A 23,936-nucleotide genomic window follows, 5' to 3' on the forward strand; every position below is an offset into this window, starting at 1 on the left:
GTTCAGATATTTCTTTGCTATTTTTATCTACAGCATAGCGAAAATCCGAAAACTACTTAAAATGTTGTCCGATATAAAAAAATTGGGGTGATTGAGGGGGAATGATGCGAAAATTATGAATTGAGGACTATAAGCATATCAAACCATTTTATTACATTGAAAGGAAGGAAAATATAATAAAAAGAATGTAAAGTAAAGAAAAATGAACGAGAATTATTCTATATAAAGAATTTTTACAAGAGGGTATCGTAAGTATGAAAAAATATACAATAAAAAATAAAATAATATTATTAAGCGCGTTGGAAGTTCTTCTTCGAACGAGAAGACTCTCGAGGAGCTATGTATGGAGAAAGTTTGATATAGAATATGATTGAAACGAAAATTCCAGCAACAATTCCGACTCCCATAATTACAATCAAAGCTTGGTCTTCTCTGAGCTTTGTATCCATGAAACGTGGTATATTGTTTACCTGGATCGGAATCATTGATGCTGGGCAGAGATATGTGTTCAAAACTGTCATTGGAATCAAAGTAACGTTATCTCTGACTGTGCAGCTTGCTGTTAGTATCCTTTCGGCATTTTCTGGTGCGCTTGAGAATATACAGTTAATAAATGTAATTTTGGCCGCTGGTAGAGCTTTTGATGCATCTGGCTCGACTTTGTTGATAATTACGCTGTTAAAGACAGAGAGATCGTAGTTTTCAACGCAAATTAAGCCGGATTTAACTTCAGTCTTCTTTTCTTTAATCAAATTAAGTCCATTTATGATATGATACGAAGCAGCCTTAATTATAATGGCAAATGGAGTGTTGTCCATATCGTAGATATTATTATCGAGCTTGATAAGCTTGAAATGTTCACATAAGAGGCAGCATTTAGGCTTAGAATCAATTGATTGGGAACGAGAAGAGTTTACTTGAGCTACAGCACATCTATCAGTCTGGAGTACAATGTCTGAGGATTTGCAACCTGCAAATGTAGATAGCGAAATAATTGAATTATCTCCGCCGTCAGTCTTCACACCACACTCTGTTGATACGCATTCTATGAAGCACAAACTTGATATAACATTCTTCTTGGTACGTGTGAATATAATTGGGTACTGGCTGACTTCACATTTCGTAAAAGAAGATTTCGAAATGAAAAGAGGACGAGTTGACTCAATGTAAATTACTGGACGGTTGCTTTTGATATTGACAAAGTGACAGTTAGTAATTTCTACAGGGCTGTCAGATTCTTCTTGAAAAACTAATTCAATCGTAGTTGTTGTGGTAATCGTCTTGCTAGCCAATGCAACACTTCCAGATAGGCTGTTAGAGAATTTAGATGAATGAATTTTGAATGGTAAAGAGCTATAAATAATTGGAGAAAATTGGCGTGAAAATGAGCAGGATTTGAGTGAGAAAACCTTATGTCCTGACAAAAGAGGAGACATAGAAAGCGATCTCTGTGAAATCAAGTTCAAAATTGTTGTATTTATTGCCATTTTAATATTTTTATCACTTTTTCATTTCTTAGAGAATGTTAGTTTCTTTTTGTTCTTGTGAATATGCTATATGATTAACACGCTGTTTGGTTTTTCAGCTTAAAATGCATTGTTTATATAGAATATGCTAAAATATAAGATGATTCAACACAGAACAACCACATTTTTAATGCGGATACTCCAATATAGTAAATCCATATGGTTTATTTGAACAAAGAGCAAAATTTAATTTCTGCAATTGTAGAGTGAAAAAAACAATAGTCTATTTTGATCAATTGAAATATATTCAAGCATATCTACTTCTCTTTGTATTATCACACAATTGATGCGAAATCCTTTTTGCATTATCCCATATAATACAACACAGAGATCTCTAACTCTTGGGTTCAGCTGGTTTCTTTTGTGTATAGCTTAATTTTAAATATTTTGAGATTAGAGGATAAACATTCTTTCAAATGAAGATTAATTTTGAACAGAGTGCTGTTTACAAAATTTAATAGTAACTAGAATCCTCAAAAGGAGCTAAATTGATCAGTAATAGTACTTCAATGAATTGCTTTTGTGAAATTTTTCATTTCACTTTTTATGAATCGAGAACTTGTAGACAAATTAATACAGTCATATAGTGATTATGACAAGCTAGTATCTGGGTTGTACAGACTAAATACAATTGACGAAAACGAAATCACTAAAATCTACGAAGATATCAAAAAAATTTTAATTGAATCTAAAATAAACTCTCCATCACAGGTGATAATATTACTTGAAACAGCAGCAACATATAATAATCGATATTTACGATCATATTGGAATATTTGCAAAAAGATTTTTGAAGAATTCCATCCATCCTTCATCAATGTTTCTGCTACTTTTGATTACTTCTTTTACAAGGAATATCAAATTGTTTTTAGAGAAAGTCATAGAAAAAAATTCAAGGAATTTGAATCCAAAGGATATTCTTTGGATCTTCATGGAGAAAACTCTATTTACAGAGCTATCATGAATAACGATCTACAGTCACTTATACCATTAACAGAAATGGATGGATTTAATATAGATCAAACACTCAAATGCGAATTTTATCCAAAAACAAAAGAAGGATCTTCATTTCTGGAATTATGCTGTTATCACGGATCAGCAGATTGTTTTAAGTATTTTAGATCAAAATTCAACTCTGAAATCACGGAACAGTGTTTACGATTTTCATTTTTAGGTGGAAATTCTGTAATAATGATCGAATGTTTGAAATATATAGTTCCTGATGAAAAATGTATGGATTATGCAATTATTTCACATAATATTGATTTTGTGACATATTTAATGAATGTAAAAGAGTTGGGAATATATCATTATATGTGCGGATTTCACAGGAATATCCATTTGTTCTTTATGTGCTTGAGTCAAGAAAAAAATTTGCAAAGATCATTAGTTTGCTCTATATATTTCAATATTTTGCCTCTCTGTCAACTTCTTATTTCAAACGGTGCAAATATTGCTGAACAAGTTGATGGATTATCTGCTCTTCATATTGCTGCAGAAAATAATTGTAAGGAAATTACAGAGTTTATTATTAAAAATGGAGTTGATGTTAATGTGAAAAATTCAGTTAATGCAACGCCCCTTCATTTTGCAGCATATTATAATAGTATAGATGCTGCAGAAATTTTAATCGCAAATGGAGCAGATATTGAAGTTCGAGATGTTGATGGAAAAACTCCACTCCACGTTGCTGCCGAAAACAATAGTGCCGAAACTTTATTGCTTCTTATTGACCATGGCGCAAATATAAATGTAAAAGATGTTTTGGAACAAACAGCACTTTTATACGCAGCACAAAATTATAGTATAGATTCAGCAAAAATTCTTCTTGAGCATAAAGCTGATATAAACATTCAAGATTCTAATGGCTCTGCTGCTATTCATTATGCGTCATATAGTGATAGTACAGAAATGTTATCACTTCTTTTATCAAATGGAGCTGACATAAATCTAAAAGATAATAATGGAATGACTCCACTTACCTATGCGATTCCTGCCAATAAAAAGGACGTTTTCGAATTTCTTGTTTCTCATGGAGCTGATATCAAAACGAAATATGTAGATGGTGGTACAATTCTTCATCATGTAGCAAGAGTTAATTCTTTAGAAATAGCAGAATTTCTTATTTCACAAGGCGCCGATTTCAATGAAGTAGATAATAGTGGAGAAAGTATTCTTCATATTGCAGCATTTTCAAATAGCCTTGAAATGACAAAGTATATAATTTCATTAGGGGTTGATATAAACTCAAGAAACATCAATAAAGAAACACCTCTACATTACGCCACAAAATCTGATAGTAAAGAAGTCATGGAATTCCTGATTACAAATGGTGCAGATCTTAATGCTCAAGATATTGATGGAAGAACTCCTCTTCATTACGCAGTTTTGAGAAATAATTCCACTACACTAGAGCTTCTTATTTCTCATGGTGCAACAATTGATTCGAAAGATAATAATGGTCAAACTGCACTCCATAATGCAGCGTATGATGGGCGTTCAATTCAAATTGTACAGATTTTAGTTTCACATGGTATAGATATTAATGCAAAAGATAAAAATCAGGAAACTGCCCTTCAAATAGCAAGGAATAATGAAAATACACAGATGGCAGCCTTTCTTGTTGCTAAAGGTGCCAAATAGATAATAATTAGTATTAATTTTATTGAAAATATTCTAAAATATAGAAAATTTTATAAAAAATGTGTTGAATCATTTTGAAAAATATCATAATTATCATAAACAGAGACGTTTTATAAAATAATTTTTAAATAATTTAAATAACGAAGAGTTTAATAATAAATTATTATCAATATGGACTTGGAAAGCAGAACTATTAGTTTTACTTACCGATTTCTTTTGCAATCTCTCCCCAAACAGTGATCATTTGGTTCCAGAAAGCATCGTGGCCTCCTTCCTTAAGTTTGAGGCAGACTGTAGCGTTGTCTGGCTTGACAATCTTTGTTGGATCCTTCTTCTTCAAGATAAGGTTTGTGCAGCAGCATCCGTAAGTATATTCACCTTTTGTCTCGATATCGACATGGCAGCGAACATGTTCGAACCATTCTGGTGCAATAAGATGGAATGCAGCAACTGGATCGTGTAATGGTGGGTCGATGAAGCCGAAAACGTCGCGATACGTATCTTTGAAGAAGAAGAGAAGTTTAATGATCATTTCTGTGAACTTAGGAGAGTATGGTTCTGTAGCGGCTTTGATGTCGTTGATGACTTTCTCTGTAACAAGGACTGTATGAGTGATATCTAATGGAGCAGCGAAAGTGTAGTCGACTCCTGACTGGAGGATGTTAGAAATAGCTTCTGGATCGATGAGTACGTTGAATTCGGCAAATGGCATGATATTTCCGACAATCATAAAGTTGCCAGCCATTGTAGTCATTCTGATCTTCTTAGCATCTTCTGGATAGGCGAGAAGATACTGTGCGATGTTAGTTTCGGATCCTGTTGAGATAATATCGAACTTATCTTCGGCGGCTGAAACTAATCTGTGAAGATGCTTGAAGAAGTCATCTGGACGGAGTTCAGACTCGTCTTTGTATCCAAGGATGTCTAAAGCTGGGTTTCTTGGCATTGTTCTGTCGATTTCTGACCAATCAACGCCGCCAAGACCTGATTCTCCGTGAATCTCTGGGCAAGCGACTGATTCACGAGTGAGTGGCTTAGAATAGCCTCTGTAAACTGGAATCTTGTCGGCACGCTTGATCAAATTGAGTGTTCTGCGTGCATTTTGATATGTTTTGTTGACTGTTTGATTTCCGTGTGTTGTAGAAATGTACTGAACGTCAAGCTTTGGGCTATAGACAGCAAGCATGATCATTGCAAGATCATCATGGCCTGGGTCGCAGTCAAGAGCACACTTGATTGACATTTTTTGTGTAAAATTTCTTTATCGTTTCCCATCAGCAACCTTCTTTCGTATCCGCAAACATTCAAATTGCCATTGTTAGAGAATAGCACTGTAACATCAACAAAAAGCGTTATAAGCATTGAGGGAGCCTCTACATCATTGAACTTCGAGTTACAGTTGAATGATTACACCCCAATACCTCATTAAAGCAATCTATAACGGGACACATGTTTTCCCATATGTGCTTGGGCTATATTTTACATATAAAAGCTGAAATATATTTTCCAAAATGATCGAAAAAATTATACTGATTATATAAGCCCCATCACTTGGTACTAAAATAAACACATCTAAGGGTTTCGTTTTGCGAAAAAAACGTACAATACGCAATTTCGCTAAAAAAACATTTAGCTAGCAATTTCGACCTTTGACTCCACTCAAGACGTCACTTTTTTAATTTTGCGGTATCATATTTTTGGAAAATCTTTATGAATATTATATAAAAAGTCTCTTTAATATCTATATTTCATATTTTTATCGATTTTTAAAGTTTTTGCGAAAAGTATTCAATTATTTTTGCTATTTGGTCGGGTAATTGTCAGATTTGCGACATTTTCTGATATGATATTCAGATTCTACGTTGATAATAATGCTTATAGAACCCTCTTGCTATTGTGTCAAAATTGCGAAACCGATAGCAAAAATATCTCGCAATATCAAAATTGAGATATTGAGTGAATTATGCATTATAGAGATTAAAAATCTGATTTGTGAAAACATCTCATCAGTTTCTAGCTAATTCAAAAATCTTTACTATCTTATTCGATTAAAATGAAAATGGAATAGTTTCATTATGCTTTAAATGACAGCCTTATAATATAATCATAGTTTTCGCTCAATATGCAGCATTTTTTTTTCGAAATCTATGGTCAATGTCCTAAATACTGATTGCTTTGCATTCATATCTCTTACATTTTCTATACCCACATCACTATTCATTGCTATTCCTATCTTTTTCATTTTTGTTTGTTTCTCATAATTTCTCAAAAAACACGATAACTTGATATTTGTAAATATCATACTTTATAACGTAAATAAGAAATTGACCTATTAAGAAAAGCAGTAATGAAAAGAAAATCTGAAATTCATAAAAATTACAAGTTTCTGATGACAATTAGCTTAATTAAACCAGGTACAAGATTATATAATTGTATTTTCTATCCAATTATCCATATAATATCTTATCCAGAAAAAATAACTTGATCAATACCAAATGATTTTTTAACTAGTAAATAAAGTATTTTCTTTACACACACATTGTATATCATAGTTTTTTTTTTTGGTTTCGCAAAACATCCAAAAACAAATATGCTATAAAAGTGACAATTTTAGCAAAACGAAACCCTTAACACATCACCTATTTTTTGAAATCATATGGCAAAGCTTATTATTTCATATAAGACATATTTTTAATAAGAACTGAAGGAGACTATGAATTGATGATTTATTCTTCTAGAATATATCTTTACAGATAATATATACGCTTAGTATATAGAAGTCCAACTTAAATCTTGATAGATTCCATCGGAATAGAAGATAAAGAAATTAAAAATATAGAATCATTCGATCAGTTCTCTAAAATCTGATACCGATGCGATAGAGGCATAATTCCTTAGACTAGTGATCATTGGTTCTCTATATTAAAAAAAAAAATATTATTCAATCAAAGGAATTTCATTATAAGACCAAGGACCTTCTGATTGTATAAAGATACCTTTCTCAAATCGACCATTAATCTGAAAGCAATATCGAAACCGAACATACTCTTACTATTCTCATTACATGTATTCAAAATGATCTGACATACCTATCAAATTCTCAAATTACATTACAATCGAAATCACCAAATAATCACAATTACAGTAATTTTCCTTAAAATCAACAAAACTGACAATTGCCATTTATATTTTTTTCTTCAATGGCTGAAGTTGCCCCAGAATATAAAGTTATTATGATCGGAGAGTCATTCGTTGGTAAGACATGCATTGTTAATCGCTTTTGGGGTAAAATTTTCAATTCCAATGAAGCACCAACCATCGCAGCATCTTATATTCAAGTTCCTTTACAGTTAAAGCTCGAAGATCTCAATAGAACTGTTGACGTCAAGCTCAACATATGGGATACGGCCGGTACAGAAAAGTTCCAGTGCCTAGTACCTTTATATGCACGAACAGCGGACGCTTTGATCGTTGTATTCGATGCATCCAACTTAGTCAGCTTTGAGGGTGCTAAAAAGTGGTATATGAAAGTATTGGAAGATACAGGATCCAACCCTGTCGCAGTTTTATGCGCAAATAAAATTGATCTTGTCTCAGATTTCAATCATCCAGAGTCTGCTGAATGGGCAGCAAAGAATGGACTCAATTACATGAAAACTTCCGCACTAACAGGTCAAAATATTTCAGAAACATTTTATAAAATTGCTGAACAATTATACAGAGCCGAAGTCAAACCAGAAAATAGACTAGAACCAGTTGAGAAAAAGAAATCTTGCTGCTAATAATATCTTTTCCTTGTTTTTTAACATTATAATAAACTTAGAACGGTTTTTGTTTGTAATTAGGCAACACTACTGTTGATTTTCCACTGCTCTACATGAATTTACAGTATCCCAATACTATTATAAAAATAATATTAAATATTTATTTTCTTGATAAATTTAATTGGATTTGGAGATTGAAATCAATCATTACGAGTATTACCTATACTAAAATGAGAATCGATCTTAAAAATTGTTGAGTCAATATCAATGAAAATGTTAGATACAGTTAATTTCGAGCTTTATGTAAGTCACATCATATCTACTCAGATCGGGAATCATATTTACTTGAATTAAATGGATCGTATACGCATTAGTAGCTAGATGGAAACATAGATTTCCGTAAGTTTGATGAATATTTCTTTCAACGGTGCAAATAACTATATTTCAAATTTGTAGGTAAGTTGAAGGAGTGAATAAGTACAAGGAAAACTTTTAGTCTCTCTTACATTGCTTGCATATCGATGTTTCGATGCGCTCAAACATCTGAAATTGCGTTTATAATAGCCTTATAAAGCTACAGACCATTGCTGATACAATTAATTGAATGAAAATTTCAAAAGCTCGCGTTTATGCAAAACTATATCATTCACATGCGTTGCAGTATATCATTTTAAATATAACCAAAGAGAACCTTACGATATCTTTGTGAGGAAGAAGCGATGTAAAAACAGTTTATGATTGCGATGGTCTGTAAATGTTATAAAGTAGACTATCCTTATTTATTATTTGGATATTGCGTCAAAAAAAGACCCATATGGGTGTAAACAAATCCGACCAGTCAGCATTCAAAATTCTGATAATTCAAACCATCTGTTTATTTTTGAGAATGAGACTTAAGAAGGGGAGACATTGTTGGCATAATCCATATATACAGAAAAACCCATCATTTTTTCTTTGGGTATTTTGAAAGTTGATTCTCAATTTTTTGAAAGTTTAGAGGTGAAATTATTTTTTTATTGGCTAAATGTATTGTAATGTATTATTTATAAATCGATAAAACTCTACCGTAAATTTTATATTGATTATCAAACATCACCTCATTTTTCGAGATATGTTCTCAATCGATCTCATCCAACAAATTAAGGAATGGAAGAGAGGCTCAACACTACCAATCTGCCTTGGCTGCGATGTCGGTGGCTCTGGTCTCCGCGTAAGACTCTCTGATTTCCACGATTCTGCTAAATACGTTGATCTTGGCCATGCAAAGGCTCAGAAGACAGCAGAACTTCTTAAGGTTCTCGAAGACCTTCAGCAGAAGATCTTACAAGTCGAACCAACAACTGTTTGCCTTGGTGCTGCTATCGCTGTTGCAGGCCCAATCAAAAACAACACAGTTATCTTAACAAACTGGAAGGGCCCAGCTGAGGAGCGCACACTCTCCATCACACAACTTCCAAAGGGCCTCTTCCCAAAGGATCGCTCATATTTCCTTAACGATCTCGAAGCTGGCGCTTATGGTGTTATCGCCGCTTATGAGCAGAGCATCCTCGAAGAGAACTTCGTCCAACTCTTCACAGATCGTGCCCCAACAGGCCCAATTCTTGCTAAGGGCAGAACAGCAGTTCTTGCTATGGGCTCTGGCCTTGGTGCTGCTCTTGTCACACGCACACCACTCCTCAAGAACCCATTAGTTCTCCCAACAGAACTCGGCCACCTCCAAATTGCTCCAAACATGGCTACACACAAGTACTTCCAGGACGAACAAGAACTCATCCAGCACATTTCCGACCACTACTATGGCGGAAAGCTTGACCCAGAGTACGAAGATATCTGCTCTGGCCGTGGTCTCCAACTCGCCTTCCAGTTCTACCACAAGAAGCTCACAGGCGAAGTCTTACCACTCGAACAAATCGATGCTGGTGATGTTGCTAAGAAGGCCATCGCTGGCGAGAAGGATGCTTACAACGCTCTCCGCGCTCACTACATCTTCTACTTAAGAGCTGCTAAGGCTATCGCTACATCCCTCTCCTGCGAGTCTTGCGTTCTTTCCCTTGATAACCAAGTCAAGAACCACCCATTCGTTATGAAAATCGCTAAGGAGCTCGAAGAAGAGTTTTACGAACTCATCCGCCCAGACTGGATGACATCAGTCCGTGTCTACTCTCAGAAGTCCATCCTCAACTTCAACATTCTCGGCACAGACTACATGGCACATGCTATTGCCAACAAGCCACAGTAAGTGATTGTAAAAAATTCCGATTCAACTTATGTAGCAATTATTACTTCTTTTTAAACACACTTATATAAATACAATAAGTCATAACATATAAATTTGTTATCTGTCATCTTATTTACACTCCCATTTTCACAATTGAAAAAATATCTTAGGTTTTTTAGCGCTATCAACAAAATTAGCACAAAAATATAGCATATCTTCTGCTTTAATAGTTAAACTACGTTAGATATATTGCCATATTAATGATTTTCAAGCGTTTTCGAATTGAAATTAGCATTTAACCTCCATTAATGCACAAAAATATGCAAACATATATGAAACAATGCAATACAATTTCAATATGCGATGTCTTGACGATTAATATGAGATACTTGCGATCTGTAATGAATTTCAGATCGGCAACTTTTACTAAGCTCCTGAGTACATGCTACAGCATGGACTAGTCATCTGGATTTCGCAACGACAAATCATTTTTCTGAATGGTTGCACAAGCAATATTTACTATTGCTTGTGCAATATTCTTCGGATTTGAATTCATTTCGCTATTTTTGAGAAAACATTTTAACGTAATTACAAGATTCGCTATGGGAACCATGTTTGGAATGTTTTTCTCAGCATGGATGTTCTTTATCATATCTCTATGGATCCCACTATCACGTGAACACGGTCTATTGCATTCACTAATTCTTCTTCTCATTGGATTAATATTACAATTACTCACTATTGGAAAGAAATTTCCGAAAATTCGTTTTTACACTATAGTGACATATATTTTCGGAATCATTATTCCATCTACAATGCTAAATGCCTTAATTTGGGACGGTTTACTAAACGAAGGCTATTATACTCATGGTGCTTCATTTGGAGATTTCCCATTTCACATGAACATCATTAGCTCGTTTGTATACGGATGCAATAAGAACAGAAAGCATCTTTTCGATTTAGTATCTCCTTTCTACGCCCACAAAGAATTAGCTTATCCTTTCATTCCGAACTACTATTCATCAGTATTGATATCATGCTATGGTGTATCAATACATGATGCAACAGTATTCCCTTCGATCCCAGTTTCCATAGCTTTATACATAATTTTAGTAGATTTAATTTTTGAATTCACAAAAAGCGAATTCGCAGCCATTATAGGCGTATATCTTTTTACATATAATGGAGGAATGGGTTTCACACACTTCTTCTACGAAAAATACAGACAATCTTGGTTTATTGATTATGTTCATTATTGGGACGATGATTGGAAAGAATTTTGGCTCCAAGCAGTTTCTCATGTTCTATTGCCTCAGCGCGCATCATTGTTTTCGATGCCAATTGCATGGTCAGTGATTTTGATTCTTATGAGATGCAATGAAAGGGGATCTGCCACAGAATTCATTGCTGCTGGACTTCTTGTAGCTCTTCTACCACAAATTCATCCTCATTCTATCATTGCTTTGGCTCAATGGGGAGTTGTTTTTGCATTAATCACTTTTCCATACAAAAAGGTAGAAAAAATGCCAAGATTTATAATGAGATATATGTGTCTTGGCATAACAGCTATAGTATTTGGTGCATTTCAATGTATTCCTTTGATTGGACGTTCAACTCAAAATGATTTCATGAAAATACAGCCAATCAATAGAGGAGAGTTCGAAAAAGATATCATTACGCTATGGTGTCGAGGATTAGGACCATTTATTGTAATGGCTTTGATTCATTCTCCATTGATTTTAAATAAGACTCAGTGGAAGTTTTATATTCCTTCTATTGTTGTTTTCCTATTGGGAAATATTATATACTATCAGCCATGGGCGTTAGATAATACAAAAGTCTTTTATGCGGCTTTTATTCCTTTGGCTACTGCATCGGTGTCACTTTTTATGAAAAAACTGACAAAATTTGGATTTTTGGGAGTTGTTACTTTTATTGTTTTATTCATGTTTAGTATATTTTCAGGCATTTTGTCTGTTTATGTGACATGGAAAACGAGATCTATTGAATGGGACATTTATGCAGCTTCCTACAACTCTGCCAACTTTATTATCAACAACACCCCACCTGATTCTATCTGGATATCTGATAATCAGCATCAGAATCCCATTGTAACATTGGCTGGTCGTCAAATTTTCGTCGGATACATAGGATGGCTGATGAATCATGGTTTAGATTTCGAAAGTCGGCAAGAAATAATGAATAGATTGGTTGATAATCCAGAAGATACAACAGAAATTGATGAATTCAACATTACTTACGTAGGAGTTAGATATTCAGATCCTGAGTATCCATTTTATCCTCCTGATAATTCTACAAAGTGGAGCCATATATATAGCTCAGTAGCTTTCGATATTTGGCAGAGAACATCTGAAAAATAAAATTTGTTTTTTATGTTTGTTATATTTCAGTAAATATATTACGTTTTGCAACTAAATACATAGATATTTAATAATATAAATCATGAAAACTGATACTAGCAAAATTTTATTTTAGATTTCTTCATATTTTTATCCAAAAGTGATATATTATGGCTATTTCTCTATATCATATAGAGGATCATTAATTTTTGATGAAAAATGGCAATTCTGGCAATATGAAAACTATAAAATCTCAGATTGAACCATCTCATTGAATTTTTTGAAAGTTCTCCATCAACAAGTTATGAAGTTGTAAAGTAGAATTCTTTTCTATTGTGGGGAACGGTTAGGCGTCAAAAATCAGAAAGTCATCCATATGATTTGGATTTACCTCTTAATAGAGGGATTATCTAAATCATCAAAAGCTCCTCTTGCAGTTGAATGGCCTTCTCCATCAGAATCATGGCCAAAGCCTTTGTATGAAAAACCAGAATGGCCAACACCGACTGAAAAATGACCAGATCCTCCTGTTTACCCTACAAACAATCAAAATAAATTATCGCCATTAAAGATTACAATAATTGTTGTTTCAGTACTAGTTGTAGTTTCTATTATCGTTGGAGTTTCAATAATCTTTGTCAAACGTAGCAGAAAGAATAAATCGTTAGAAGATTTTGATGATACAAACAGATCAACTCTTACGGAAAACATTCTTCAAAATGAAGACGATTTGTAAGCACATTTATATACCTCTATTATGTACATCATTTAATGATGTAATTTATCATTATTTCAAATCATTACTGTTCAATTTCATAAAAAATAATTAAAATAATGCTAATCTTTAGATAAATTTTTATCCATTGTTCGTCTCTTTTCTAGGAAATTAATGATCGGTAGTTGATAATGAAATAGAAACGACTTTCTTTAGAAAATTTAAATATTTCAGAAAAGGTGTACGACGGGGTGTAGCAAAGGTTTGCTATAGTCCATCATACGGTTGTAACGAAAATAACATAACTCAGTTTAACGATTTAATTCAAACAAGAAAAGTTGTTAACCTTTGGACAAAACTTGAAATTTTCTTTCCTATTGTTAGTATTTTTATTTTTGTTTTCACTCTTGCTTGTGTTATAACGCTTGCAATAATTGCCATCATTCGTTCTCACAAGTTGAAAGAAGAAGAAAATATGACTCTCCAAATTTAATTTTTCTATTTGTTATTATTATTACTTTGACTAATAAAAAATTAGGTATTCTCGTGTGATTTAATGGATTCTCCATAATATTAAATCTAATATTCAATATATATTATACAGAAGGTTCCATCAATACCCCTAGTAAAGTGAGTCATGAAAGGGCATAATCATTCCAGATCAAAATTAAATTCATTTGTAAAAATAAAAATTATCGATGAATCTGATATGAGAGCTTTCTATTTTCCAATATTAGCTTCTTAGAATGGTTGATATTGGATATTCGGAAATGCATAGGTTGAAAATTCGGCAAATTTTCTAAAAAGATGATTATTTTTCATATATCCTAGCATCATTACCTATTCTTCTTGTATTACATTAGTTTGTTGCTGATTAAATCTTTCAAAATCTACTTTTCAAATGATTGATTATATGAAATTACGAAACTAAGCCGCGAGCGAAGCGAGTGGCTTAAGAAAAGAACAGATTCGAAAAAAGATTGTATGAAATTACGAAACTAAGCCACTCGCTTCGCTCGCGGCTTAAGAAAAGAACAGATTCGAAGAAAGATTGTATGAAATTTTAATTCTTTATTTTTTAGGATTGTTAGCTTTGTAAGATTGCTTTCTCACAAGAGAAAACAAGTATAAGGTTTAAGCTGTATGTATTAAAGTTATAAATATTTGATTTTAAAAAAAATCAAGATTTTAAACTTTAAAGGTATTAATTATGATTATCTTTCTTTAGCTTTGCATGCTGTATGCTACTTTTGGAAACTGCTCTATTGTATTAGAATGTTTTTAAATTTTGCACCTAAAAATGCGTAATATTAAAAATTAAGGTATTAATTATGATTATCTTTCTTTAGCTTTACATGCTGTATGCTACTTTTGTCTTTGAGACATTCCATGATTTAAGTTAAGAAGCTTTAAAAAAAATGCAAAAAAAATTGAATACTTTACTGGCTGGGCAAATTTGTCGCCGCCCCTATTTCTATTCATTTAAATAGATATTTGTAAAGTGAATTGTATATTACATAATGTATATAAGATAGTTCACATAATGTTTTAGCTCAAGACACAAATTGCATCGTCAATTTCATTAAATTTGATACTTGTATTAAAATTTTCGAAAAAATTCATATTGCAGACGTAATTACGCACGATTGTCATTTGTTTACAGTAAAATGAAATGGCTATTTTCCCTTTCAAATTATGAAACACGCGGCCGAACTCAAAGCATTGAAAAATTCAATGAAAAACGATTAAAAATTGACACTTTTTAATAGCCGGAGAAAAAAAAATATTTTTCTTTACTCAATAATAAGCATAGCCATATCTTGCTTCTAACAGATTATCCGCCTGAATATCACATTCATCATCGGACATATTGTCTTCATTGCCTTCGCGCATTGATACGATGAGAACTTTATTTTCCTTCTCGTTAAGGAAGAGTAGAACTAAATTGTAGAAAACGCCCTGTTCACTAAAAGCGTCCGGGCCATCAGGATCATATTTATAGATGTGGCTATTGTTGGTATTAATTTCTGTATCGATAGCTGTCCAAAGCTTCTGTTGAATAATATCACTATTCTCTAAATACGTCATCAGAGGCCAGCAGATATCAGAATGGGCCTGCTCGACTGTATTAATTAACTTCAGATGCCATGGACAGATATTTGAAAAATCGTAGTCTGGGAAGGAAGCTTCGATAGATGATTTAAGAACACCGAAATGCTTTGGGCTAGCATACGTATTTAATGAATAGGTAGCACCAGAGGAAAAGCAGTTCGGGCTTTGGCCGAAAGAATTGTGAATGTAAGGGCGATCATAATTGGATGAGTTTACATTCGCAAGATCTTCCTGGGAAAACTCGAAGCACTCAACCTTAGAACAGAAACGAGATTCTGGGGTAATTCGTGCAAGCAATTCCTGATTAATATTGAACAGAGTAGATGTGTTAAGATACTTCATCTTGTATACTTTTTGGCGGTTAGTATTGAAAATATGTTCGGTGTGAGGTGTCGTCATTTTATATGCGAAATTCATTTTCTGACTGATGATTTATTTTCGATATGGGATTTCCTTGCTGATCATTTGTTGTTGTTTTGGTTTTCAAACTGGAAATAACGATTTTTTGAAACTTCCTGACCAAACTTCTGATATCGTAATATGAAATCACCGTAAATATACGGATTCTATCGCTTTTAATCATATTTGACTGTTCGCATCTGATGCATTATGTCAGTATGAAAACATTTGTAGCTTTAAATTGAAAGATTTCAGCTGCTAATTGATGGAATTCGGTAGATTTTGTCTTTTTTCATACTTCCTGCTAAAATTTTTCATAAATTAGCATTATCTCGAAACTAGTCGAATTACCATCTCTGAATTCAAAAAAGACTTCCGAAATTAATACGATGAAGCTTAAAATAGAATTCACCGGTCATACGATCAAAAGACATAGATTTGAATAAGTAAATGCGAATTTAGTACTTGTTTCAAAGTCCTAGCTACATTTCCAAACAAAATTATGCAATTTTAGCCTTCCAAATCTCATTTTGTTCAATTCTGTTGCATAGAGTAAAATTACACCAAGATCGTTTATATATTTTGAATACTTTTTTGTTTGTTTTCCGAATTTTTCCATGAAATACCTTAGAAATATTGAAAATAATTAATTATGAAATGAAGCGGAGTTGAAATCTGTTGTTTCCTTTTGTCAAATGGTCTGGTTCGTGATGTAATTTACGAAAATATTTGATAAAAAAATAATAAGTATAATTTTGATTTACAACTGATAAGTATATAGACAACTAATTACGCAAATAGAGAAGCAGCGCGTCTGGCTCCAATTTTAGAAGTCAATTCGCGACGCAAAAAAGCTGAATCTTTTCTTGCTTTTTCAAGCTCAGATTTCAGCTTAGCAATATTTTGCTGTATAGCAAAAGATTCTCTAAGTAAGTTTTGTTGTTCTTCTGATCTCTGTTTTTCTAATTCTAACTGTTGTGTTTTTCTCATGTTAGCATTAATCAAAGCAGCCTTAAGCTTTTCGGCTACTACATTAGCTTTGCTAAGTTTCTGCTTGAATTCGGCTTCAGTTGTGTTGATTTGATTTTGAATTTGGTCTATTTTAGCTTTTTGCTTTCCAACGACTTCGGCTCGCTTTGCTTGAGTTCTGTCCAATTCGGCAAACAAGCGTGCGAGTTCTTCCTGGTATTTATCTTCTTTCTTCTTCATTTCTGCCTGGAACTGCTGTATTTCTTTCTGATATTGTGTCTCTTGATCATCTAACAACATTGTCATTTCTGTAACTCGAGCTTTATTAGTTTGTTCTTCTTCTTTTAATACTTTCATTAATTCACGTTTCTTTGATTCAAGCATTGATATTCTTGAAATGTATGCGCTCTCACTTGTTGGGATTTTATCGTCTTCTGGTTCTATGGCTGATGTTTTGCTTCCGCGAATTTGATTTTTAGTTTCTTGCAATTGAGAACGAACATTTTCGATTTCTGTTTTATCATCTATATTATCTTGAGGTATTTTCATATTTTGCAATGAGGCAGCATATTGTGCGATGGCCGCAGCATGCTGTTCTTGTAATTGCTCGATATTTGAGAGATGATTCATTCTTGATTCAGCCGATTTTGCTTCAGCATCAATTTTAATTTGCTTTAATTCTGTTAATAATGATTCTTTCTCGTTCATAAAATCTCTTTCTTCTTGTGCAAGTGTTGATTGCGCAGTATTAATGCGCAAAATGTAATCCTGTAATTGTGCTTGAAGATCTTTTAATTCTGCTTCTTTTGTTGCTTTTGTATCTTCAACTGCTTGATTAATTTTTTCAGTTCTTGATGCTCTAAATTGCTCATATGTTGGCTGCTGTGGTGGCATAGACTTTGCAAGTTCGGATATTGATGCTCTTGATATTCCACCCCTTGAAGATGATCTAGTTGTCATTGAAAAATAAAATGATTACAAAGATTTTTTTTTATAAAACGGAGCATTCTTTTCATCCTTCTAGCATTGAATATTATGTATATAGACTATATAAAAGTATCATACATCGGTGGGTAATACTAGGAAATCGATCTTGATTGAGAAATCAATTGAGTTTCTTCCCTAACGTATAATTTAGATTCCGTGTAAATCTTACAAATAGCTCAATTTTTGATAGTATGACGGATTCATTTATAAACATTTTTATCTAAACTGTTAGATGTTATTTTCTGCAAATGTTATATGACAAAATTTTTGCAGTTTATATGACTGTTCGAAAACTTCTATTTTGGATTGATTTCAGAATTCCTGCGTCATAAACGTACAAAAATTTTATCAATGTATTCTTCGAAATCAATCAATCTTAGAAGTCAATTTCGCTCTCATCTCGAGAAAGCATATCCTGGAAAGAATGCAGGAGAAATCTATAGTGCATTGTTACCAAATGGACAGGCATATCTTTTATTTTCTGATCTAGAAAACTTATGTCTAGACGCTCAAATTCCCGTTGAAAAAATAAACGATATTTTCCATCCATATATTTCACGTAAAAATATGATTTCCGGATCACAATTCGAACAATTCTTCAAGGATGAGTTCACAACAGGTTCAAATCAACCAGATGTTCCAGAGGGCGTCTCAAATGAAACAGTTTTAGTTCTTCGTGCATTTGCTACAGCAATTCGTCTTAGATTATCACCTCATCCTTCTGAAAGATGGGCGAAACTCATCCAAAGAAATCCACCTAGTGCTGGATCATCTAAACTTCGTGTTGCTACATTATGTAGATTGTGTAATGAATACAATCTTCCTTGTGATACTGAAGACTTTATTGATGCTCTTTTCGAATTCTTAGGTACAAAGACTGATGCGATCGACTTCCAACAATTCAACTCTATAATGGGCACATTTGCTTAAAACATATTTATTGGTATTTTTTTATTTGATGATAAAAGTAACATTCTTGTTCTTTTGTATAGAATTTCTCATATATTAAATACTGAAACACTAGTACTAAAGAGTTTTCAATATAGATTTACGGTAAGAATTCTCAAAAATTTGTATCAGACTCAAAAATTAAGATAATGAGTATGAATGAAAAAAATGTATAAGTTAACTTAATACGTAATTCGAATTTAATCAATTAAAAATCAACGACAACACCAAGATTCTTTTCCTTGGCAATATCATAAATAATTTGAGAAGCAACCGTATCTTGTGCTGCGTGTCCGACGAACTTCGCAATTGTAATTTGCTTCTCATTTTGTCTGCCTTCGATCTCTTTATTAACGACGGCTCCAAATTCATAAATCTTATCTTCTGTGATGAATCCGCTTCTGATTGCATCCATAACATCACCAGCTTCTTCTCTCATTGCTTCGAATTCATCGATAAATATTCTGACATTTACTCTTCCGAAGATTTCGTTTGGAAGCTCGCGCATATCGAGTTTGTAAGCACCAATAGCTGAGATATGTGCACCCTCCTTAACCCATTCGGCCTTGAAGAGTGGAGTCTTGGATGTTGTGGCGCAGTGAATGATATCTGCTTCACGTACTGCTTTTTCAATATCTTCTCCAACTATATAGTTGCGAGTTCCGTCCTTATCGGCGTGTCTCTTGCAGTATCCAACGGCAGAAGTATTGTTATAGTCAAAAGCAGTAATGTTTTTGACTTCAGGATGAGCCTGAATAATTGATTCAATGCCTGCACAACCTTGTGCACCGCATCCGAAAATAACAACATTTGTAGCTGGAGCTGGATGAAGCAATTGCGATGTTGCGCCAGCTGTGGCACCTGTCCTCTTAAATGTAACCATAAATCCATCCATGATTGCATTTAGAGCGCCGGTTTCGTTGTCATAAACAAGACATTTTCCAGGGATAGTGTTAAGTCCCTTTGCTCTGTTTCCTGGGCAGACAGAAAGAATCTTAATGGCAAGATCTGTTCTATCTTCTTCATGAACAGCGCATGGCATGAGAAGAAGTTCTTGTGGGCCTGTGTTTAAGTTTGTTCTAACTGGAGCTGTGAATTTCTTATGGGAAATGATGGAGAACGCCTTGAAGCATCCTTGAATAGCGATCTCTGGTGTATAAATTTGTTCGACAAGTTCTTTGTTAAGAAGGCGAGTCATTTTTATATAAAAATGAATTGAAAATATAAGAAAATTGAAAGGGGAAATTAGCCAATCAAATAAAATTTTGGAAGAAATAAAGTCAAAGATGTAGTGGTTATTATAAGATGATTTGTCAAAAAGCATAGTTTTGATTCATTCAAAAATTGAACTCGGAATTGGGATTAATTGAAATTTTGAAAATTCTCTGAAAGAGATTTTCATGTTGAACATTCTGCAATGGAATAAAATAATTATAGAAAAAAATAAAATTTTTGAACGCCGATTTACGTAATTATGCTTATTGTTAGTAGTCTTATAAATTACATTGAAAATCATTCTATTATCCTTGGATAAACCCATGAAACATTCAAATCATAAATATCTATGACCAACTAAAATAAATAACCTTGATATTCAGCTAAAGTAACACTCACTACTTACAGTCATATATAGAGTGGTTTCCCAAAAAAGATGATCGTTTTGTTATAGACCGAAAATAGATTTTTTCGGTTTTCTCTTCAAATAATTGAAAGAATGATACTATTATAGGTTTATTATATTATATAGCATATAATCATGCTATAGCCGAAAATTATAAGTTTTGAGAAGATTGAATATAACACAAATAAATTTGAATGTAAGTTAAATTGCTTGTTGTTTTTAATAGCTATTTAATGAGAAATCCAATATTGCAAAATTCAAATTGAATGATTGAAAGAACAGAAAAAGTCATTCTTTTCAATTTCGAATATGTTTCATTGTATTTATAATTATATGGCAAATAAGATATTTAAACTTAATTTTTGAAGGAAAATTCACAAAATTGAATAAATTCAAATAATTTTTATTCAAAAATAAACTAGTTATTTGAGTTTAATACTAATTATCTATTCAAACTACAAAGTTTGTAATTTAAAATATTTTGTGAGATCAGATTGAATTAATTCAAGGTTCTTTTCAATTAATATTAATGACCATATTACGCATTTTCGAACATTCTAAACCAAATATATAAAAATGGGAGACGAATGTTAAATTTTCTAGACATAAAGAAGTTGTTTACCGAGTTTTAGCTCTTATCTCTAACAAAAAATTAATTTTTAAAAAAAAGACCGAATACGTTTCACAGCGAGAAAAAAATAAAAGGCAAGATAGAATTTTCTAGACATAAAGAAGTTGTTTACCGAGTTTTAGCTCTTATCTCTAACAAAAAATTAATTTTTAAAAAAAAGACCGAATACGTTTCACAGCGAGAAAAAAATAAAAGGCAAGATAGAATTTTCTAGACATAAAGAAGTTGTTTACCGAGTTTTAGCTCTTATCTCTAACAAAAAATTAATTTTTAAAAAAAAGACCGAATACGTTTCACAGCGAGAAAAAAATAAAAGGCAAGATAGAATTTTCTAGACATAAAGAAGTTGTTTACCGAGTTTTAGCTCTTATCTCTAACAAAAAATTAATTTTTAAAAAAAAGACCGAATACGTTTCACAGCGAGAAAAAAATAAAAGGCAAGATAGAATTTTCTAGACATAAAGAAGTTGTTTACCGAGTTTTAGCTCTTATCTCTAACAAAAAATTAATTTTTAAAAAAAAGACCGAATACGTTTCACAGCGAGAAAAAAATAAAAGGCAAGATAGAATTTTCTAGACATAAAGAAGTTGTTTACCGAGTTTTAGCTCTTATCTCTAACAAAAAATTAATTTTTAAAAAAAAGACCGAATACGTTTCACAGCGAGAAAAAAATAAAAGGCAAGATAGAATTTTCTAGACATAAAGAAGTTGTTTACCGAGTTTTAGCTCTTATCTCTAACAAAAAATTAATTTTTAAAAAAAAGACCGAATACGTTTCACAGCGAGAAAAAAATAAAAGGCAAGATAGAATTTTCTAGACATAAAGAAGTTGTTTACCGAGTTTTAGCTCTTATCTCTAACAAAAAATTAATTTTTAAAAAAAAGACCGAATACGTTTCACAGCGAGAAAAAAATAAAAGGCAAGATAGAATTTTCTAGACATAAAGAAGTTGTTTACCGAGTTTTAGCTCTTATCTCTAACAAAAAATTAATTTTTAAAAAAAAGACCGAATACGTTTCACAGCGAGAAAAAAATAAAAGGCAAGATAGAATTTTCTAGACATAAAGAAGTTGTTTACCGAGTTTTAGCTCTTATCTCTAACAAAAAATTAATTTTTAAAAAAAAGACCGAATACGTTTCACAGCGAGAAAAAAATAAAACTGTACACTGATTTTCATTTTCATTTCCAGTCACTTTACTTATTATTTTTTCTTTTTTTCATTTTAATTATAAATTATTTCATAATTCGTTTATTTACGTTACCATTTTCTTTATTCTTTTGAATTCCATACTAGACACTTATAGAATATTTTGATTGTTAACGTACTTCATTAGAATGAATCCTTACAAAGGGTATGTCGATCGAATTTACCTAATTGGTATTTCCAATCAGATTGAAGAAAGTAAAATGACATGGGAAGAAGCTTGCACCCATGTTCCCATCGCCCCAACCCTCCAATCAAATGATTTAAAATATTTAGATGTTTCAAAATCTTTTTTACAAAATTAATTTAGCTTACAGAATATCCCATTGCCTAAAGGCAAGAAAGGTCGTAGGGTCAATCCCTACGACCAAATCAAAGCTCTTGCTGTGATACATGACCACTGGGCCTTTCCCTGTGGTCAAACAAAACAATGGAAACGTTTGAAATTACAACAAATTGATGTATCTTATAGAGAAGTACGCAGATACTTCAAAGAAAATCATTTCACCAAGACGCGATTAGAGCATGCCGGGCCAGAAACAGCAGTAAGATATTGGGCGCTTTCACCCAATCTTATCTGGCACGCAGATGTTCATTATTTTAGGGGTGTTCGTGGCCAGTATATTTATGGCATATTCGACGATTTTAGCCGCAAAGTCCTAGCGTGTATACAAATACCAGATATGCTGGCAGCGACGACAGCGAACGTTGCGGCTTCCGCCTTCATTGAATTTGGCGCCCCTTATTGTTTCTGGACCGACAACGGTTCAGAAAATAGGGGCGCCTTTCAAGATCTACTTGATCTTTAGGGCGCCCAATGGCGGCATACAGACTCTCATTCTCCCTACCAAAATGGGAAGATTGAGAGATTCTGGCTGACATTGGAGCGCTGCCAAAGCATTCAGGCTATTCCTGCCTTTATTTGGGAGTACAATAATAACACACCGCATGAAGATCTCCCAATTAATCCATTAACTGGAACAAATTACACGCCAAATCAAATGTATCAGCTGAAACCGAAATACACAAATGCAGATACAGAAAGGTTGTGGCAAATATGGGATACAGATACAGGCATGACCGCTGTTGACACATTCACAGCGTAATAATAAACATAATTTTTTAATTTCATTTTTAACAAGTTTTTTTAAATGTATGTAATGAATAATTCATTAGAATATGATAATGCACATTGTAACAGAATAGAACAATCACCAAATTTTTTTTTGAAATTAAAAAATAAAAGTAAAAAGTATAAAGTAATCTAACCAAAAAAGATATTTAAAAGAATTTTGGAAAAAACAGAATAAGGATAATGATATTATTTTAGATACACAATCGATGTACTGAAGAATAATCCGGTAAAATGATGATATAAAATTAGATTATTTTACAAGTAGCTAAAAGAATAAAACTATAATATAAAATAAATGAAGTTTAATGAAACAATAAAGGTTAAATAAATAATAAAGATTTTTATTTTATATCAGTATTGAGAAGAAGTAACAGCTGACACTTGGTAGACAACTTCTTTATGTCTAGAAAATTCTATCTTGCCTTTTATTTTTTTCTCGCTGTGAAACGTATTCGGTCTTTTTTTTAAAAATTAATTTTTTGTTAGAGATAAGAGCTAAAACTCGGTAAACAACTTCTTTATGTCTAGAAAATTCTATCTTGCCTTTTATTTTTTTCTCGCTGTGAAACGTATTCGGTCATTTTTTTAAAAATTAATTTTTTGTTAGAGATAAGAGCTAAAACTCGGTAAACAACTTCTTTATGTCTAGAAAATTCTATCTTGCCTTTTATTTTTTTCTCGCTGTGAAACGTATTCGGTCA

At 32.7% G+C, this 23,936-nt stretch overlaps 10 protein-coding genes across 10 annotated transcripts, besides 7 other annotated features; 5 read left to right on the forward strand and 5 right to left on the reverse strand.

Annotated features, from left to right (window-relative positions):
• Window positions 1-32: 32 nt before the first annotated feature.
• On the reverse strand, window positions 33-1,490 carry TVAGG3_0060620 (uncharacterized protein; the record flags this gene model as incomplete). The annotated part of the gene is made up of 1 exon (XM_001304614.1): window positions 291-1,487. The coding sequence occupies one exon, from the start codon at window positions 1,485-1,487 to the stop codon at window positions 291-293; it is 1,197 nt and encodes a 398-aa protein (XP_001304615.1).
• A 582-nt stretch (window positions 1,491-2,072) lies between these two features.
• TVAGG3_0060630 (ankyrin repeat and protein kinase domain-containing protein family) lies at window positions 2,073-4,169 on the forward strand (the record flags this gene model as incomplete). Its single annotated transcript, XM_001304615.1, has 1 exon — window positions 2,073-4,169. The coding sequence occupies one exon, from the start codon at window positions 2,073-2,075 to the stop codon at window positions 4,167-4,169; it is 2,097 nt and encodes a 698-aa protein (XP_001304616.1).
• A 141-nt stretch (window positions 4,170-4,310) lies between these two features.
• Window positions 4,311-5,417, reverse strand: TVAGG3_0060640 (purine nucleosidase protein; the record flags this gene model as incomplete). The annotated part of the gene is made up of 1 exon (XM_001304616.2): window positions 4,369-5,412. One exon carries the CDS (start codon window positions 5,410-5,412, stop codon window positions 4,369-4,371), a length of 1,044 nt encoding a protein of 347 aa, XP_001304617.1.
• Window positions 5,418-7,305: 1,888 nt separating this feature from the next.
• Window positions 7,306-8,045, forward strand: TVAGG3_0060650 (GTPase protein; the record flags this gene model as incomplete). The annotated part of the gene is made up of 1 exon (XM_001304617.2): window positions 7,370-7,951. The coding sequence occupies one exon, from the start codon at window positions 7,370-7,372 to the stop codon at window positions 7,949-7,951; it is 582 nt and encodes a 193-aa protein (XP_001304618.1).
• Window positions 8,046-9,035: 990 nt separating this feature from the next.
• Window positions 9,036-10,267, forward strand: TVAGG3_0060660 (glucokinase family; the record flags this gene model as incomplete). The annotated part of the gene is made up of 1 exon (XM_001304618.2): window positions 9,045-10,172. The coding sequence occupies one exon, from the start codon at window positions 9,045-9,047 to the stop codon at window positions 10,170-10,172; it is 1,128 nt and encodes a 375-aa protein (XP_001304619.1).
• A 387-nt stretch (window positions 10,268-10,654) lies between these two features.
• TVAGG3_0060670 (uncharacterized protein) lies at window positions 10,655-12,581 on the forward strand (the record flags this gene model as incomplete). The annotated part of the gene is made up of 1 exon (XM_001304619.1): window positions 10,967-12,532. One exon carries the CDS (start codon window positions 10,967-10,969, stop codon window positions 12,530-12,532), a length of 1,566 nt encoding a protein of 521 aa, XP_001304620.1.
• Window positions 12,582-14,133: 1,552 nt separating this feature from the next.
• Window positions 14,134-14,695: a mobile genetic element.
• Window positions 14,673-14,695: a terminal%2Cinverted (terminal inverted repeat of MuDR-6/TvMULE4 transposon ID:TVAGG3_0060680).
• A 328-nt stretch (window positions 14,696-15,023) lies between these two features.
• TVAGG3_0060690 (repressor of RNA polymerase III transcription MAF1 family) lies at window positions 15,024-15,737 on the reverse strand (the record flags this gene model as incomplete). Its single annotated transcript, XM_001304620.1, has 1 exon — window positions 15,024-15,737. The coding sequence occupies one exon, from the start codon at window positions 15,735-15,737 to the stop codon at window positions 15,024-15,026; it is 714 nt and encodes a 237-aa protein (XP_001304621.1).
• Window positions 15,738-16,483: 746 nt separating this feature from the next.
• TVAGG3_0060700 (uncharacterized protein) lies at window positions 16,484-17,666 on the reverse strand (the record flags this gene model as incomplete). Its single annotated transcript, XM_001304621.2, has 1 exon — window positions 16,527-17,666. The coding sequence occupies one exon, from the start codon at window positions 17,664-17,666 to the stop codon at window positions 16,527-16,529; it is 1,140 nt and encodes a 379-aa protein (XP_001304622.1).
• A 366-nt stretch (window positions 17,667-18,032) lies between these two features.
• TVAGG3_0060710 (uncharacterized protein) lies at window positions 18,033-18,767 on the forward strand (the record flags this gene model as incomplete). Its single annotated transcript, XM_001304622.2, has 1 exon — window positions 18,045-18,623. One exon carries the CDS (start codon window positions 18,045-18,047, stop codon window positions 18,621-18,623), a length of 579 nt encoding a protein of 192 aa, XP_001304623.1.
• Window positions 18,768-18,829: 62 nt separating this feature from the next.
• On the reverse strand, window positions 18,830-19,841 carry TVAGG3_0060720 (thiomorpholine-carboxylate dehydrogenase protein; the record flags this gene model as incomplete). Its single annotated transcript, XM_001304623.1, has 1 exon — window positions 18,850-19,839. One exon carries the CDS (start codon window positions 19,837-19,839, stop codon window positions 18,850-18,852), a length of 990 nt encoding a protein of 329 aa, XP_001304624.1.
• Window positions 19,842-20,304: 463 nt separating this feature from the next.
• Window positions 20,305-21,142: a mobile genetic element.
• Window positions 20,305-21,142: a terminal%2Cinverted (terminal inverted repeat of Banshee-A1 transposon ID:TVAGG3_0060730).
• Window positions 21,143-22,231: 1,089 nt separating this feature from the next.
• Window positions 22,232-23,203: a mobile genetic element.
• A 519-nt stretch (window positions 23,204-23,722) lies between these two features.
• Window positions 23,723-23,936: part of a mobile genetic element that runs on past the window's edge.
• Window positions 23,723-23,936: part of a terminal%2Cinverted (terminal inverted repeat of Banshee-A1 transposon ID:TVAGG3_0060750) that runs on past the window's edge.

This window comes from Trichomonas vaginalis, chromosome IV (assembly GCF_026262505.1).
Source record: "Trichomonas vaginalis G3 chromosome IV, whole genome shotgun sequence".
NCBI lineage: Eukaryota > Parabasalia > Trichomonadida > Trichomonadidae > Trichomonas > Trichomonas vaginalis.